The 16,671-nt window shown below is 41.3% G+C and overlaps 2 protein-coding genes across 2 annotated transcripts in view; both read right to left on the bottom strand.

Moving 5' to 3' along the window:
• Positions 1 to 3,876, bottom strand: part of LOC104957184 (delphilin-like) — a 28,202-nt gene extending 24,326 nt beyond the window's left edge. The window contains exon 1 of the mRNA XM_010784793.1: positions 3,860 to 3,876. Within this exon, the coding sequence (XP_010783095.1) occupies positions 3,860 to 3,876 (17 nt within the window). The remainder of the gene's footprint in view (positions 1 to 3,859) is intronic.
• Positions 3,877 to 10,797: 6,921 nt separating this feature from the next.
• LOC104957183 (delphilin-like) lies at positions 10,798 to 13,272 on the bottom strand. Its single transcript, XM_010784792.1, has 4 exons — positions 13,192 to 13,272; positions 12,782 to 13,035; positions 11,769 to 12,098; positions 10,798 to 10,956 (listed from the first exon to the last, which is right to left on the bottom strand). Exons 1-4 carry the CDS (start codon positions 13,223 to 13,225, stop codon positions 10,798 to 10,800), a joined length of 777 nt encoding a protein of 258 aa, XP_010783094.1. The 5' UTR covers positions 13,226 to 13,272.
• Positions 13,273 to 16,671: the final 3,399 nt, after the last annotated feature.

Here is a 16,671-nt window from a genome sequence, read left to right as displayed (position 1 = left end):
TAAAAGAGCGTTTAAACTGACGGTATGTTTAAGCTACATTATACCATCAAAACATTGATTTTAATTTCTAACAATACTAATAAAGGACTGGCTTATCTAAAGCCAGTTGAGTAGCACTTGAAATGTTTGGCTCTATGAAACCTCATGTACTTATATGATTTTGTTTTCTTCAAGTTTGTATCTTCCTGGTCGAATGCACTTATTGTAAGTCTCTAAATGTAATGTAAACATTTTAAGTCTAACACCCAGCAGTGGAAATGGCTTGCTGTAACTACACCTCACTGTGAAATGATGGCATGCTGTAGTACACATATACCTCACTGCAGCAAAACAAAAAGTGGAACCACGAGAGGTTAGCAAAAACACGATTTTCTGTCCTTTTTTTGTCTGAAACCAGAGCCCAGTCTGTTCTGATTGGATAGGAGGCCGTCTCTGTTGTGATTGGTCAACATAGAGTAAACCCCCGCAAAAAGAACAATAGGGCCCCTTTAATTATATCATCAGCTGTTTAACACATACAGTATATCCTCCCTCTAGTGAGAAAAAAAGCACAACATATTTTCTCCCTAGGTCTTTTCCCAAGTGGAGCAGCAAAGAAGCATCTTATTTGAGATTAGAATCATTTTAAAAATACCAAATTACATCAAAGTACAGAATACACACATAGTGGCCACGTTATAAGCCATCGCTTGAAAAACACACCATCTTTCTAGATGTAACGCTAACACTCGTGTTAGCATTGACTCTCTGGACCCCCTGCAGTTTGCCTATAGCGCAAACAGGTCCACAGACGACGCCATAGCCCACACCATCCACACTGCCCTCTCACACCTGGACCAGAGGAACACATATGTGAGAATGCTGTTCATTGATTACAGTTCAGCATTCAATACCATTGTGCCCTCCAAGCTGGCCATCAAGCTCAGAGACCTCGGGCTCAACAGCGCCCTCTGGATCCTGAACTTCCTGACGGGCAGACACCAGGCAGTGCGGGTGGGGAACATCACATCCTCCACCCTGATCCTCAACACCGGAGCCCCTCAAGGCTGCGTGCTCAGCCCTCTCCTCTACTCCCTGTTCACTCACGACTGCGTGGCCATACACAGCTCCAACACCGTCGTGAAGTTTGCTGACGACACGACCGTCATCGGCCAGATCACAGACGGCGACGATACGGCGTACAGAGAGGAGGTCGAAAACCTGACATCTTGGTGCCAGGATAACAACCTCCATCTCAACCTCAGCAAAACCAAGGAGCTGATTGTGGATTACAGGAAGCAGCAGAGAGAGGGACACGCCCCCATCGCCATCAATGGGACTACGGTGGAGAGAGTCNTTAGGGAGAGGATACCACGTGGACGAGTCCTTCCAGTCCTATTAGAGAAATACCACGGTGAACATCTTTCGACGTCTCAATAGGACCTTAGGTAAAAAACTTGGAGGAGTCGGACGCTCTTCTTCTCCGGCGAAGCAGAGCTCGAAAGAGCCACTATCAAAGCCCACCGCACTGGTCTCAGGTACAGTTCCAGGAGTCACTACAACAGCAGTCGTTTTGAAGTGCTACCAGCAACCTCCTGCATGAACACCGGTGCGTCAGAGGGAGGCTGAGGAGGTTCAACATGGACTCCAGGATACTCTGTAACTTCTACAGGTGCACCATAGAGAGTATCCTGACTGGCTGCATCACGGCCTGGTACGACAGCTACACCGCCCTTAATCGTAAGGCTTTACAGAGGGTGGTGAAAACTGCAGAGAACATCACCAGGACGGAGCTGCCATCCATGGAGGACCTATACTCCCAGCGGCTCAGGAAGAAATCCCTCAGGTTTACAAAAGACCCCCATCACCCCAGCCACAAACTGTTCAGTCTGCTGCCGTCTGGCAGGCGTTACCGCAGCATCCGGACAAAAACAACAGATTCAGTCGCAGCTTCATCCCGCAGGCAATAAGACTGTTGAACAACTGAACTGCTGAAACAATTTCATAACATTCATCTGCTACTTAGTAATTATTTATCTACTATCTAATATATCATTCCAATAACTTGTATATATAGACTCGTATTAAACTATTCCACTTTTTTTACTCACTTTTTAAAAAAAACATTTTTCTTTGTGTATTACTTTTAATATAGCATATTTTAATATTGCTTAATATTGTCTGCTTATCTGTATTATATTGTTGGAGAAGCCTGTGACCTAAGATTTTCAACAACATAATTACTCTTTTGACAATAAAGAACCTTGAACCTTGAAAGTCGCTGCCACTTCAGGGGAATGGCGGCTATCACATTTTGGGAACAAATCTGCTCAGTTGAAAATAAAGGGCACGTATTTTTAGCCTGCTGTCGCTGTCTCTGCAGGTTTTGATCAGTTGTTGAGGCTTTGCTGTGTCTCACTGCAGCCTGAGCACAGACTACCGGCTACAATGAGAAGTCTCCTGAGATATAAATAAATGTTATGTAGTGATGTAGGTGTTGCATCCCACACAGCCTCGCTCTGTTTTCTATCTTAGCCTCCATGCTTTTTTGCCATCAATTCATATCACATCACTAACATGTCTCTGTCTCTCACACAGCACCTGTCTGTGAGGGTTTACCTGCTGCTATCAGCATTTTTTTTATATTATAAAATCCAGATATTCATTCACCTCGAAATGCACAGCCATAGAGTAAAACAGCCACATCATCACAAAAAGTTTTCCGCGTCAACTCTCCGAAACTAAATGAGTGCTCTGATTTGACCTCATTTATACGGAAGAGGGATCTATAATTATCTGAAGGAGGGTTGTGGAGGAGGGAGCAAGCAGGGACAGATATCTCAAAGGGAAGAATGACGAGCAGGAAACTACAAAGAGGAGACCTCATTTCATTTCAAGTGTCCAGACTACAGGTGAGTGAGGGGGAAATTGATGACATGTCTAGACACATAGAGAGGTAGGTGTGATATGGTATCCTGCCAAGAAAGGCACAGAGGTTGGTCACACATGTAAGGATAAAGCCAGTGAGATAAAAATATATGTATCTGATTTCAAATCCTTTACTGAGCCTCACTGGGTCTGTGTCCAGGAACATGTCAAAAGTAAGTAGATTAAAAACGGTGCTGTTAAAAAAAGTCTGAGCCACTGAATAAACACACTAATGTGGTTTTAAATGTGATGAATAAAGAAATCAATAATTAAACAGATACAGTTGAGTAAGCATCCTAACATTTGCTATTTAAAATAAAACACAGTTATTATAATTAAACCTGAGGAGGACATGAATGTGTGTCCTACATTGCATTGCAATCTGAAAAGTGGAACCAGTACAAAAGAGCCTGCATTCTTTCAAATGGCCAGCAGGGGGAAGATACACTGGTGACAAAAAGGAGCTAGATTGAATAGAAGTCTATAAGAAAATCACCCATCTTCTCACTTCATTTATTAACTCTGTAAACATGTTCCTGACAGGTTTATGGATTAAATCGCCGATTATGGGTCTTCTTTAAAACAGCCTGATGTCCATGTTGTCGATTAAGGGCACAATGTATCAAAATCAGAATCGGTTTGATTACCAATAGGTTTACACACACGAGGAATTTGCTTTGGTGTCATTTACTTTGAGTATACTTTGCTACCTTGTGATTGACAAGTCGCTACAACAACATTCGTCAGCATTTTGTTGTAGCAAAAAAGTCTCCAAGCATGTTTTTGCTAGTAAATATTAGCGTCAAAATTAATATATTTATGTGAATTAGAGTTAATTAATCTTTAGTTTTTTTAATTCTTGTTTAAGTCTTTTATTTTATAATTTTTTTTAAGTGAAGAGACGGATAACTGGAATGCAAATACCTTCAATAAAGTATTTAAAATAATGTACCTAGCCCCGCACGGCATTGCTCTTCCCCAGCTCAACCCTCTCGTCTAAATATGGTCACTTCTGGATAAAATAAAACCAAGATGGCGCCGGCCATAATGCCAAACTTGAGGGTTCAAAACGGTAGTCTAGAAAACCAATGGGTGACGTCACAGTGACTACGTCCACTTCTTTTTAAGGATCAATCAGATTCACTAGAAATCATCCCCTAGAACAGAGCTATGCAATTGGCGGCCCGCGGGCCAAATCCGGCCCCCGGGTGATATTTACTGGCCCTTTGAGTATAATGTTAAAAAGTAAAAAAAATAAAATAAAGTTTAATAAAAAAAAAAATTCATTTAAAAAATAATGTTTTGGGCCAGAGTGTCTTTATTCCTGAGAGGGTGTTACATTGAGAGATAGAGGGGAAGACATTGCCTGAAAACTTTGGAGGGCTCGGGTTTCGAACCCACCTACTAGCAACTCCTGTCATTTATTGCGTCTCTGCGCGTGTCCTCGCGGCTCGCGCTGCCCTTCACTACAAGCTCGCGCACCTTCGACGGTTTCGCGCCAATGGTACGATTAATCAAACCTGGTCAGCATAGTTGGATATCAAAATGTCTCTTTCTACGTTAAAAAAACGAAAGGTTGACACCGAAAACCGGCAATTCAACAGCGAGTGGAAAGAGAAGTACTTGTGTGTAAATGTCAGTGGGAGGCCCGTGTGTTTAATCTGCAATGAGTGTTTATCGGTGTGTAAAGAGTACAACTTGAGAAGGCATTTTAAGACAGCTCACGCCAACTTTGACGCCAATTTTCCAGCGGGCTCTGATGCTCGCCGCCAGAAGATTTTGGGGCTAACTTCGTGCTATGACCAAAGACGTAGCTCCCTGTTTCGGGCTTGCACTGACCAAGAGAGAGCTACCGCAGCGCGCTACGAGTGGCCTGGATATTAGGCAAAAAGAAAAGGCCTTTTACGGACGCAGAGACAGTCAAAGAGTGTATGCTTGCATCAATTGAGGAAGTGGTTGCAGGTGAGAAAATCAGAAAAAGCGTTATTGACTCAATTAAGAACATTCCGATTTCTGACACGTCAACATCAAGGAGAGTGGAGACCCTTGCATCGGACGTTTTTGAGATTCTCTTGGACAAACTGAGAAAGGTGGAGGTTATGTCGCTAGCTATTGATGAATCCACTGACAGCAGCGATGTTGCACAGCTGTGCCTCTATGTTAGATTTTTTGATGGTGAGTGCTTTCGGGAGGATCTACTTGGATTAATTCCTTTGGATGGACACACGACCGGTGAGGTGATGTTCCACAAAGTGGTTTCGTTTTTCAAGGAGCACAAGTTGGGATTGGATCGTATTAACATGCTTGTAACGGATGGGGCCCCTGCGATGTCGGGCCGAACACAGGGACTGTCCGCTAGGCTGGCAGATGTGGCTCCACAGCTGAGATCGCTTCATTGCCTCATCCACCAAAGCCTCCTGTGCGCAAAACTGAGTGGTGAGTTAAAAAACACAATGGACTCTGTCATGGCGATTATTAACTTTATTCGTTGTAACTCCAGTTTACAGCACCGCCTTTTCCGCCAGATGTTGTCAGACATGTCAGCTCGATATAATGATTTGCTCATGCACAGTGACATTAGATGGCTAAGCAAAGGAAACGTCTTGAAACGATTTTGTGAACTTAAGGAGGAGATCATGGCGTTTCTCCGCAATTCAAAACATAAAAAAGCCAACGCCTTTCTGTGTCTGATAGAGAATGATGAGTTTTACGCTGCTGTTTGCTTTTTGAGCGACATTTTCCAACATCTGAACCAACTCAATTTGGAGCTGCAGGGCAGAGATAAAATGGTTACACAACTTGTGGAGAGACTCCATGCATTTCAAAAAAAGCTCACACTTTTTTTTGCGGATTTATGTCCAGGCAAAATGCTCCATTTTCCAACACTGCGCACTGCAGGTTTACAAATCACAGAGGTGATGACTGGATTTATGGACGCATTGAAAACCAACTTTGCCGCGAGGTTTGAACATTTCAGTCTCCCGACTGAAGTGATGAGATTTGTGAAGGACCCTTTCTCTGTGAATGTAGAGGGGAAGTTTGCACTGAAAGCAAAGGAGCTGATTGTGACATTAAATGAGGCGTCTTTACAACTCGAACTCATTGACATTCAGTCATCAGATGACCTGCGACAGTCATTTCAGCTGGCAGGTTCTGAAAAGTTCTGGACTCATGAAGTCAGCCACGAGAAATTCCCTCATTCAAGGGGTCTTGCACTTTTTGTCCTCACAATGTTTGGCTCGACTTACACGTGCGAATCGGCATTCTCACACATGAATGCCATAAAAACTAATAATCGAGCATCCCTCACTGACCAGCATCTGCATCACTGTATGCGTATTGCCATGACAACGTATACTCCCGACTTCCCTGCTCTTGCTAAATCGAAAAAATGCCATTTCTCTCATTAGATGGCATATATCTGCCAAGTTGGTTGCATACTGTATGTCAGTTATCACTATGTTAATCAAAAAAGGTTTGAGTTTTAAAAGGCTGTGTGTTGTGGTTTGGTAATTAATACAAGTCTTTTGATAATTGTTTTTGCTTTTAATTAAGCAATTCATGTGGTATGGCTCACTTGTCTTTATTGTTACCATAATATGCACTGTTGTTTGTGTATGGCCCTAAATTGCTATTTTGTGTGAATTATTCGATCATTTAATCTAAATCTAATGATGTTGATGGTTATATTAGCTTCACATGTACTGAGTTCTGAACTTGCCATTTATAAAGGCCTTGGGGCTATGTTTGATTTAATTAAACAAAATATATGCACTCCACTATGCTGTTGTAGTCATTTCATTTCACTTCAAACCTTTATTTATGCAGGTGAATCCCATTGAGATCATTGATCTCTTTTTCAAGGGTGACCTGCTGTAGTATTTACTGTATCGGAAGCTCTTAATATGATTGCTCATATATCAAGCCATTTTTTTCCCAGCCCCTTGCTTTGGATCATTTTCATCAACCGGCCCCCATTCCAAACTAATTGAATAGCCCTGCCCTAGAATCTTGACTACATGTTTTACAGTATACTGTCTATGTGAACATGATTGTATGTTATACATGAAGACGTAGTAGTAAAGATATACCATCCGGCATAAGCATCCTTAGAGCCGTGTGGATAAAAAGCAATCTGTTTTTTATTCTTCCTTCGTCACAAACAAGCAGCTCACATAAAGCACAGATAATAAATCCACCAACAACGATAAAAAACCAACTGATTCCAGTCTAAATTATGAATGTACTGGCTTTAGTACGGCTTGTGCTCATATTAAAAGCAGTTTGGGAGGCTCTTGTGGGCCATGATTGTGTTTTTAAGTGTAGCATCTCAGCAGTAGTTGCAGAACGAGCTCCACTGACTCCTGCAGTTAAGATTAAACACCATCATTATCAGCACCATTGGAACGGAAAGCGCTGTGGGGTCAAGACAAAGGAGCTGAGAGAAGCAGATATGGGGATCATTTAGACGCACCATGATCACCCTCTAATCACTCGTTTCTTTTATAATGCATGAATTTCAATGAAGTAATGAAGATGTAAGTTGATGTTTGCATGATTAAATAAGTGCACCATAATGACCATAGTGTCAGCGATGTCAAATCACATCACATGAAACGTATTCACAGACAAAGGTAACTCAAAGGGCTTCACAAACCAGCAGCACTGAATAAAACATTCTAATCAAATGGAATCTAATGTGAATAAATACAATTCAGTTCAAATCCAAATAAAACGGACACACACACACACACACACACACACACACACACACACACACACACACACACACACACACACACACACACACACACACACACACACACACACACACACACACGGCGAGAGATTAAATCCTAAAAGCAGAGCATCACTCAAGCTAATGACTTTGCTCACGAAAGAGAGAGATACACTCACATGCCATTGTATCACTCACTGTGTTACAACCTGCAGTGTCCATTTTAATGTTGGTCACAATCATATCAAGCAGCCTGAACAAACTCCTGATTTAAGGCTCAAAATTGCCTTGAAGAAAGCTAGGAAAACAACGAGGGAATAGAGGATTTCGGAGGCAAAAACATCAGCAGCAGCCGCCATCAGATTTCACTTCACGTACATAATTACACTGATGGCAAAACCAGTGCAGGCGCAGACCCAAAGAAGCCAATAAAAAAATGCACAAATTCTCACATATTCTCAATAACACATTTCCTAACACCTAAGAGTCCAATTGAAAGAGTAAATACTCACCCCAGGCAATTCATCTTGTTAGCTGTCACCCATTGCTCAAAGAAAGAAACTAAGTTACACCGTCAAATAGTGAGCAGCTTCACTATAAGACTGCTTCAGTGCTGGCTCTCTGAGGGGGATCAAATGTATGTTGGGACTTTACCAAGTGTCAGGGGAACAACGACCGCCAGCAGAGAGTGAGCAGAATAATGAGAATAAAATCCATCCGGAGAAAACACAGAGAGAGGGAGGGGAAGGTAGAAGAGTTCGGGGATGGGTGGGGGAATCGTAAAAAAAACAAAGAGATAATAATAATAATAATAATAATAATGTTGTTATTGGTGCTCGAGCAAATAGGAGTGTCCTTAAATATAAAAAAAGTTGTCAGTGTTTGAATTATTCATGACCAATTTAGCACACAGAAATCCTGTCGCCTCATTTGTCATTTCAGGTAACCACAGCACTCACTGACCTCATACTGCTGGAAAGGCTTTATACTGTATATTAGTGCCACTAAAAATAGAACAAAGTGGTGTAGTAGTGGATGAGAGCCAGCGTAGTAAGACAATAAAAGGTTTTGATTGGCTCTACTTGTGGAGGAATCTGTGGACTAACTGTCTGGGGATTGAGAGAACGTCTGGTGATTTTGGCGCAAACAAATCCTCTGGCTACCCGAATGCTTTTTCACGTTTCCACTTCATAGAAACTCACAAAATCTGTTGTGTGTATCTCCAGGGACAGTGGATACAGAGCCACCGGTATTACATTATGTTTCCATGAAGCGAGTACTCGACTAAATCTGTCTGTGGCTCGTCATCACACACACCTCCATGCTGTGAGTTTCGCCTCACGTTGCCAATACTCATTTACGGCACAAAAACTCATAGCTCGGGCAGTTAAGTCCGAGTGTCACTAACACGGATGAAGCGACTTGGAGGGGGTCACTGTGGATTTACTGTGGAGTGGCAGATGGGGCCCACCTAAACCTAAAGCGCAGCTCTGAAACGGCTGGCAGCGGTCGAGACCCCCGCGCTAATCCATCCTGCAGGACGAGCACCGGGAAAAGCCTGTTTACCCGTCATTATGACGAAAAAAACCTGCAGATTATTTTACTTTTCACTACTTGAAATATATGACACATTTGGGATGTGTGTGTGGGATACAGTAGATGGGGAGTAAGGGCTGCACAATTAATTGATTTGTATCGAAATGTCAATGTGGACTGGTTTAATAATCCCAGGAAACACAAAATGTGTTAAATGTTGAATACAATATGTTTTAAATACCATCTTGAATGAAGTATTGTGGAGCTGCTGAGACATCCCAGCTTACAACTAGTACATATTCATTTTCAAAGGGCCTTTCATCTAATTTATAATGAAAATGAGAGAAATTAAAAATGATTAATCCCTCCAATACTGCGAGTCATATCTCAAATGCCTTAAAGTCAAAATAATACAAATTAGCACAAAATGATTTGTACCATGGGACCGAGACAGTGGGGGATAACATGGAAGAAGCCATTTTTAAATAACAGATGTCTTAGTCACAAACAGTGGCGTTTTTATATGTACAAAACAACTTAGATGTGTATATACTGTATAATACACATATATATATATATATATATATTTAAACACGTAAACAAATAGCTTAAGGCTATCGAGGGTTCCGATAGAGAGAGCGGGGGGGGGTGAGGACACTCATCACCGAGGTCACAATATCAATGGATCCAGCAGAGCAATAGCCTATAGGCATAACACAGAAGATCTCTCTCTCGTCACCTCCTCACAAACAACTACTATTTTCGCGGCACACGTACTTTACAGCCAATCAGCTCTCTGAATTATGAGATGATGTTTGGTAGGTATGTCGGCACTTTGCCCCTATGGTGATTATTTTGTTGCCGCNAGTCTGTTTCTATTCAATGTGTGCGGCAACAAAATAATCACCATAGGGGCAAAGTGCCGACATACCTACCAAACATCATCTCATAATTCAGAGAGCTGATTGGCTGTAAAGTACGTGTGCCGCGAAAATAGTAGTTGTTTGTGAGGAGGTGACGAGAGAGAGCAGCGTATAGCGATTACAATCAGTAAAACGGAAAGAAATTGAATGAAGTTGACCATCTGCTTCAGCTTTGGTAAGTTATGTTATGTCATATCTTTAGTTGATCTTCTGTGTTATGCCTATAGGCTATTGCTCTGCTGGATCCATTGATATTGTGACCTCGGTGATGAGNAAAAAAGCAATAAAAATACATCTTAAAATATATTTTAAGATCATGTTTGATCATCTGATTCGTCTGTAATTAGAAGAACACAGACTAAAACAGCAATGTACAGACGAATCAGATGATCAAACATGATCTTAAAATATATTTTAAGATGTATTTTTATTGCTTTTTTTTTGAATTATTATTTGAATTACTTTCTGCTGACACTAGGTGGGGCTGTGCCACTCGCCACTGGTCACAAATGATGCATCTCTTTTTATGTTTACCAGTAGGCCACTTGGTACATTTCCCCTCGTCTCAAAGCCTAGACTCAAGACGCTTGGCTAGAATCCAGATAGCAGAAGTCAACTCTCTACTTTCTACCAGCAGTTTATTCTGTACTGTGTTTGGTGACCCATTGTAATGGAAGTTCAAACGCTTTGTCCTTACCGGATGTTGGAGATGAGCTGTCGGTGCTCTTCAGTGTTCAGGATGTCTGGCAGCACCGAGGCCAACCACTCCACTCTCTTCTCCGCTGCGTACTGCTTCAGAGCCGTGAAGAGCTTCTCTTTCACTTCGGGTTCATCACCTAGAATCTGTTCCACCTGATGCAGAACGGAAAGAGATGTTAGAGGGGAGAGGCTGGCAGCTCATAGTTTAACTCAAAGCCTGATTGGTACTATGACAAACTTCATCTGCAATTAAAAAGACAAATTGCTTTAAGAAGGGCTCTTTAGTTTGAGTTAAATATTTTGTACTTCCTTCTAAGAGTTTCATCTTCCTTTGATCGTTTTTATTTCCTCACAGTGTACATTTTGTAAAAGGATTACATCAGTGAATTGAATGAAATTACACACATACATTTTTTGAATTTAATAGTATTTAGCATATTTAAGGAAAACATCTGAAGTGTTGCTGTAACTTTTGCAAAAACATGGTGGAAATGAAACACTTGGTTTCAAAACTGAATTTTTCAGGTCTCATGACTAAATATGCAATTCATCTGGTAAACAAAAGGTTTATAGCAATGCTATTTTATAATTCTGGTTTTGAGATATGTTGATTAATCCATCAGTAGAGAAAATTGAATAAGTGTTAGAAGACTACGTACTCTTCAATCTAGGTAAGCCCTAATGGATCATTTCCAATAGTTGTATCATTCAAACAATTGATCACATTAAGAACAAAGTCAAACCCAACTTGAACAGAAAAATAAGTTAACCTGCACTGTTCAAGGCTTTTATTGTCATAGGTACATGGCTACAATGAAATTCTTAGGTCAGAGGCTCCTCCAACAGTGCAACACAATACAACAGATAATAGTGCAAGTAAATGAAATCAAATAGAAATAGTGCAGAATAGTCTATATACAAGTAATTGGAATATTAATGAAGTTGCAGTTGCCGTTTGAACGTACCCTCCTGTTGAACTCCAGAGCTTTGTGTTTGCGGTCCAGCCTCGCTCCCTCTCCTCCCACCTGACTGTCCTCTATGCTGATGCTGTGTTTCTGCCACGGGCCGAGACACAGAACCCCCAGGCGGAGCGTCCGGCCCTGCGAGGCTTTGATCAGCGCCGCGGCCGTCTCGTGCTGCCGGACGGGGATCCCGTTCACCTCCATGACGTAATCCCCCGCCTTCAGACCTGCACGGCCCGCCGGAGAGCAGGGCGAGCAGTCCTCCACCAGCAGGGGGCAGTCTCCTACGATGGTGAACCCAAAACGACCGTCCGGACCCGGTATGATGTCCATCTGTGACGCAAGAAAAAAAATTAAAAAGTGTAAATGTAATGAAATTAAAGGAATTAAACTCCCCAAAAGACCCTTATTGAATAATTATTTGCCCTGTTATCTTGGACAAAATGTTAGCTTGTCCCACATGCCACTATGATAAATAATGAATCCAAAAAAGAACAAGAGTCTCGATGTATTGAAGTAAATGGGGGGCCTTATTTAAAAAGCAGCAAAATCATATCACATCATGCATTTATAAACTCACAAGAAACGTGCATCTGAGATTGTTAGTGCAGAAGTGTATTAAATGTTAAGATTTTAGAAAGTATGCACTTCGTTTGGAAATACAGAGCATTCGATAAGACAAATAATAATTGGATTAACCTGCACGATTTCGATGACAGTGTGAAAAGGGATGTTTTATATATATAGTATCGCTGTTGTCAAATATGGCCACAATGTACTTAAATTCGTCAAACCTTTTCCAAATGTTTGGTTCACCATAGAGGCATGCGGGGCTCAAGGATTCAAGGTCACACAGAGCGAGTGACGGACGTACAATTAATCATATTGCGGGTGAAGAACACCTTTAGGAACATACCCCTAAAGACTTTTGATCAATCTAGATGTCACATATTGCGGTATCTCCACAGGCATTAACCTACTTATGCATTATTGCTGTGATTCAGGAGCTGTCAGACCTGCTGTATGCGGGACACCACTCCGATGCTGGGAGGGATGTTCTTCTGAGTCTGGGCGATGGCCACGACAGCTTGGGGGCCCAGCGTTGACACATTGTGGCCCTCGATCTCCAGGACCTGGTCCCCCGCCTGCAGCCCGGCCAGGTGAGCGCTGCTGCCCTCCTCCACCGACAGGATGTAGCTGGGGCCATTGCCGCCCAGCAGGAAGCCGAACTCCTCAGGCCAGCCTTGGTTGGACGACGGCATGCTGAGGACTTAAAGGGGGGGAGAGAATATGAAAGATAGGAGAAGGAAAATAGTCCCCACCCATGATCCAAGGACTTTCCAAGGGTCTTGCACTGGCTATACTGCGGACAAAAGCTACGAAATGAAGAAAGCCCACACATAGACATTCAAACACAAGCACTTACCCACTTTGGCCAAAATATTCAAGTCAAATGACATTTTTTGATCGAATAATCCTTTGCTTGCATTCCAAGTGACTACGTTTTTGTCCCCGGTCTCTTCTCCCTCCTGCTGTCTTTCGCATCTCAAGATGTACTCGTGAGTGCGGCTCTGTAACCCTCTACCCTGAACCATGACACACTCAGCGGTCCCTGACCTGGTTCACAAACTCCAAAGCAGCCAATCAAATTAAGTCATTGCAGGGATTGTGACCTTAATTAGCTTTAGAGACAAAAGTTCCTGCAGCAATTCCATTTTTTTTTAACTCCCTGCAAGTCAATCCTGTTGAATGACAATTATATAATAGAGCACACAACTGACAGCATGGATTTCAGAGCAGGCAAAAGGTAAAAAGTGGAATCAAATTGGCTTATATTTTAGGCATTCTGAAATGTCAAAATGAGACATGGACAGTTCTCAAAAACATATCTAATATGACAAATACAGAATTACAGATATACACATGTTGGATTTTGTTAAATATGATTCAATATAAACCCCTCTGGCTCAGCTGGAAGCTAATTTTGCTCCACAGCCATCACACAAAGCTGATAAAAGACTTACAGAAATCTTTAGATGGATACCGAGAGCCCCGTCGGATAGAGTATCTGCCTTTTTTGTTTTGCAAAAACTTCTTCATCTTGAATGTCAAACAGCGGGCGGCCTGCTGGCAGCCAATCTGTCTCCTCAAATGTTATATCTTTAGAAAAAACCCAAGGACAAGTCAAACGGAAAGGGTGACAAACTCAAAACAATACCCCATTCTTCCACCCTGAAAACCACAGCAGTGTCCTCATAAGCAAAAGGTGAGTGTGCACGGGCAGCGAGTGCAATCTCTGTGTGTCAACGAGTTAGTCCTGTTCCCTGATTCATCCTCGGGCCGGCCCGCCTGCACAGTGTTAATCAGAAAACTGGGACGCGTGCACCCAGGCACCTCGGTTCCTTAATAATTCTCTCTCCCAAACAGGGTATTGTGCGAGGCCTCATTTTTCTATAAATACACCAACATGTCTTTTTCCTCCTCCTGCTCTCTCGGCTAGGTGGCTCTCCGAGGGACCGCTCGTGGCCCAGAATCACTCTGAGTCGACGCAGCCCAGCCTGATGAGGACTAATTGGAGCGTCTGCATGCCTGGGAATGCGTCCGTCCGTGTGTGAGCACAACGAAATGTGCCGTCCATTGAGAAGGAGGGGGGGGGGGCAATTTAAGACTTCAGCCTGTGGGATTAGTTGGATTATGAACTGAATCTTCAGTGCTCCTCCACCCCCCTGTCATTAATACTGAAGGAACACAGGCTCCCCTCAAATAAAGAATGCAGACACTGACTAGTGGAAGCAGACATTGTGAATATGACATTATGACAAGTGACGGAAAGTTCACACAGTGTGAAGATAAAGTCTTTCAATCAGAACTATCTTTTTAAAGGGGTCCTAATATGCTTGTTGGGGTTTTGCCTTTCCTGTAGTGTGTTATATAGGTTGTTGTGCATGTTAATGGTCTGCAAGGGCTAAAATCCAATACCAATAACAGTACCCAATAATAAAGAGAACGGGTAAAGGCTGTAGACAATTCAAAAAATCGTGTGGCTGTAAAATCAACATGTAATAGAAGAAATAATCATATAGTGAAAATACACAAAAGCTTGTCAATTACAATAAGAGGATGTCAATGTAATGTGTTAGCTTCACCCTCCAATATGAGAAACTACTGTATATAGTGCAGGATATTTGAAAAAACATATTATTATGTATTTGATTGTATTTATGATTGATTGGACATCTCAGATACACTAATTGTATGACGTATTATTTGTAGAGGGTGTGTCAATAAGAGCGGGTAACATGTTGCAGTCAGTAATACATTTATATGAGAAGTCATTACAGCTGAAGAGAAAGTAGTGACAAAGTTATTGGAGTTCAAACTGTCATTAGTTGCAAAGCGTGCAATAAAGAAAAGACGGTCCGGCTTCAACTGAATAATTCAACACAGATGCTGCTCGCTACAATCAAACTCCTCTTACATTACAGCGAAGACGTTTACTCACGTGTGACAAGACAGAAACTGACATATCACAGGCAATCAACCCTGATAAACCCCCGTGTAATAAATTATTCTTCAGAGAAATCGTGAAGGGTTTTCAACGTATATACATTGTCCAATTATTGTTTGAAACATGAACATGACGTTGATATAGCCTGATGTGTTTGCACGAGCGTTTGTTTACATGAGAATGCTAGCAACGTTTTAGCCAACGTAATGCTTTTAAGGAATTAATGAGTGTCATTTTGAGCCCAAAATATGTTTCTTTTATAGTATTCATTGTGTGGTTTTACTTTATTTATTCAAGATAGTATGTTATTTTTCTTGCACCAATTCGCAGGTCAAACGATAATTTTTCTTTTAAAGTGTGTACTTGCTAAATGAATTTATGACAATATGTATCGATTATCCTTTAGTCATGTTTTTAAATATTATAAACAAGGGACTTTAAATAAAATACATCTTCATTCGTCATAATTAAGGTGGAAAGCATTAAGAAAAAATGCAATTGTGACCAAAAACACGTAAAAATAAGAAACATATAATATTGTCCACACCTCACATCCTGTACCTTTTTAAACAGCATCCATAGATGTCCATGCAGAGCTCCAGAGTAAAGCTTTCCTCTCCGGCACCGAGAGCTGTAATATGAGTGTCGGGCCATGTCAGCAACCAGACCCAACAGGTGTCCTGTGATGCCGTGTTGCATTGTGTGGAGCTCTGGAAGGCAATGACAGAGAAAAACAAGCCTAAGTAACTAATAGTCGGGAATTCAAGCATGCACTATAGCCAAAATGTTATAAAGGTATTCATAAGGGTTGAATTTCAAGCCAAAATTGAAGGAAGTGTGTGCATTAAATAACCTTTAGCCTGTTTTTCATGTTTGAACTTTGTAGCAAATACATGCGTTAAAGTCAATGTTTCTCCTAATCATTGTCATTTGTGGCTAAGATAGTGAAGTAATAGCTATAGTTTTAAAGTGTCGAAAAATAAGAGTCTTCAGGGAAAAGGCATATAAGATGAAAATATGACTGTCTATTAATTATATAAATTACTTGTGAGCTTTAAAAAGGAATAGGAGGTTAAAGTAAGCATAGAACGTGTTAGGAATATGAATTAAGAAAACCCTTAACACAGGTGAAAGAAGTACTCTTCTTATTATTCACTTAAGTAGCCTACAAGTAGCAATACCAAAGACAAAAAATACTGTTACAAGTAAAAGTATTGCATTTAAAATTGTACTCAAGTAGAAGTAAAAAAGTAGCATAGTACCAAAAGTACTCATTATGCAGAATGGCACATTTAAGATTTAACGTTTTAAATAATCACTCAAGGAAAGTACAAGTACCTTCATTTTTTACTTGAGTAAGTGTAGTTAGTTAAATTCCACCACTGCCCTTTAATATTT

This window comes from Notothenia coriiceps, unplaced genomic scaffold, assembly GCF_000735185.1.
Source record: "Notothenia coriiceps isolate Sejong01 unplaced genomic scaffold, NC01 NC01_scaffold00026435, whole genome shotgun sequence".
NCBI classification, from domain to species: Eukaryota; Metazoa; Chordata; class Actinopteri; order Perciformes; family Nototheniidae; genus Notothenia; species Notothenia coriiceps.
This window is presented reverse-complemented; position numbering and strand designations above follow the sequence as displayed.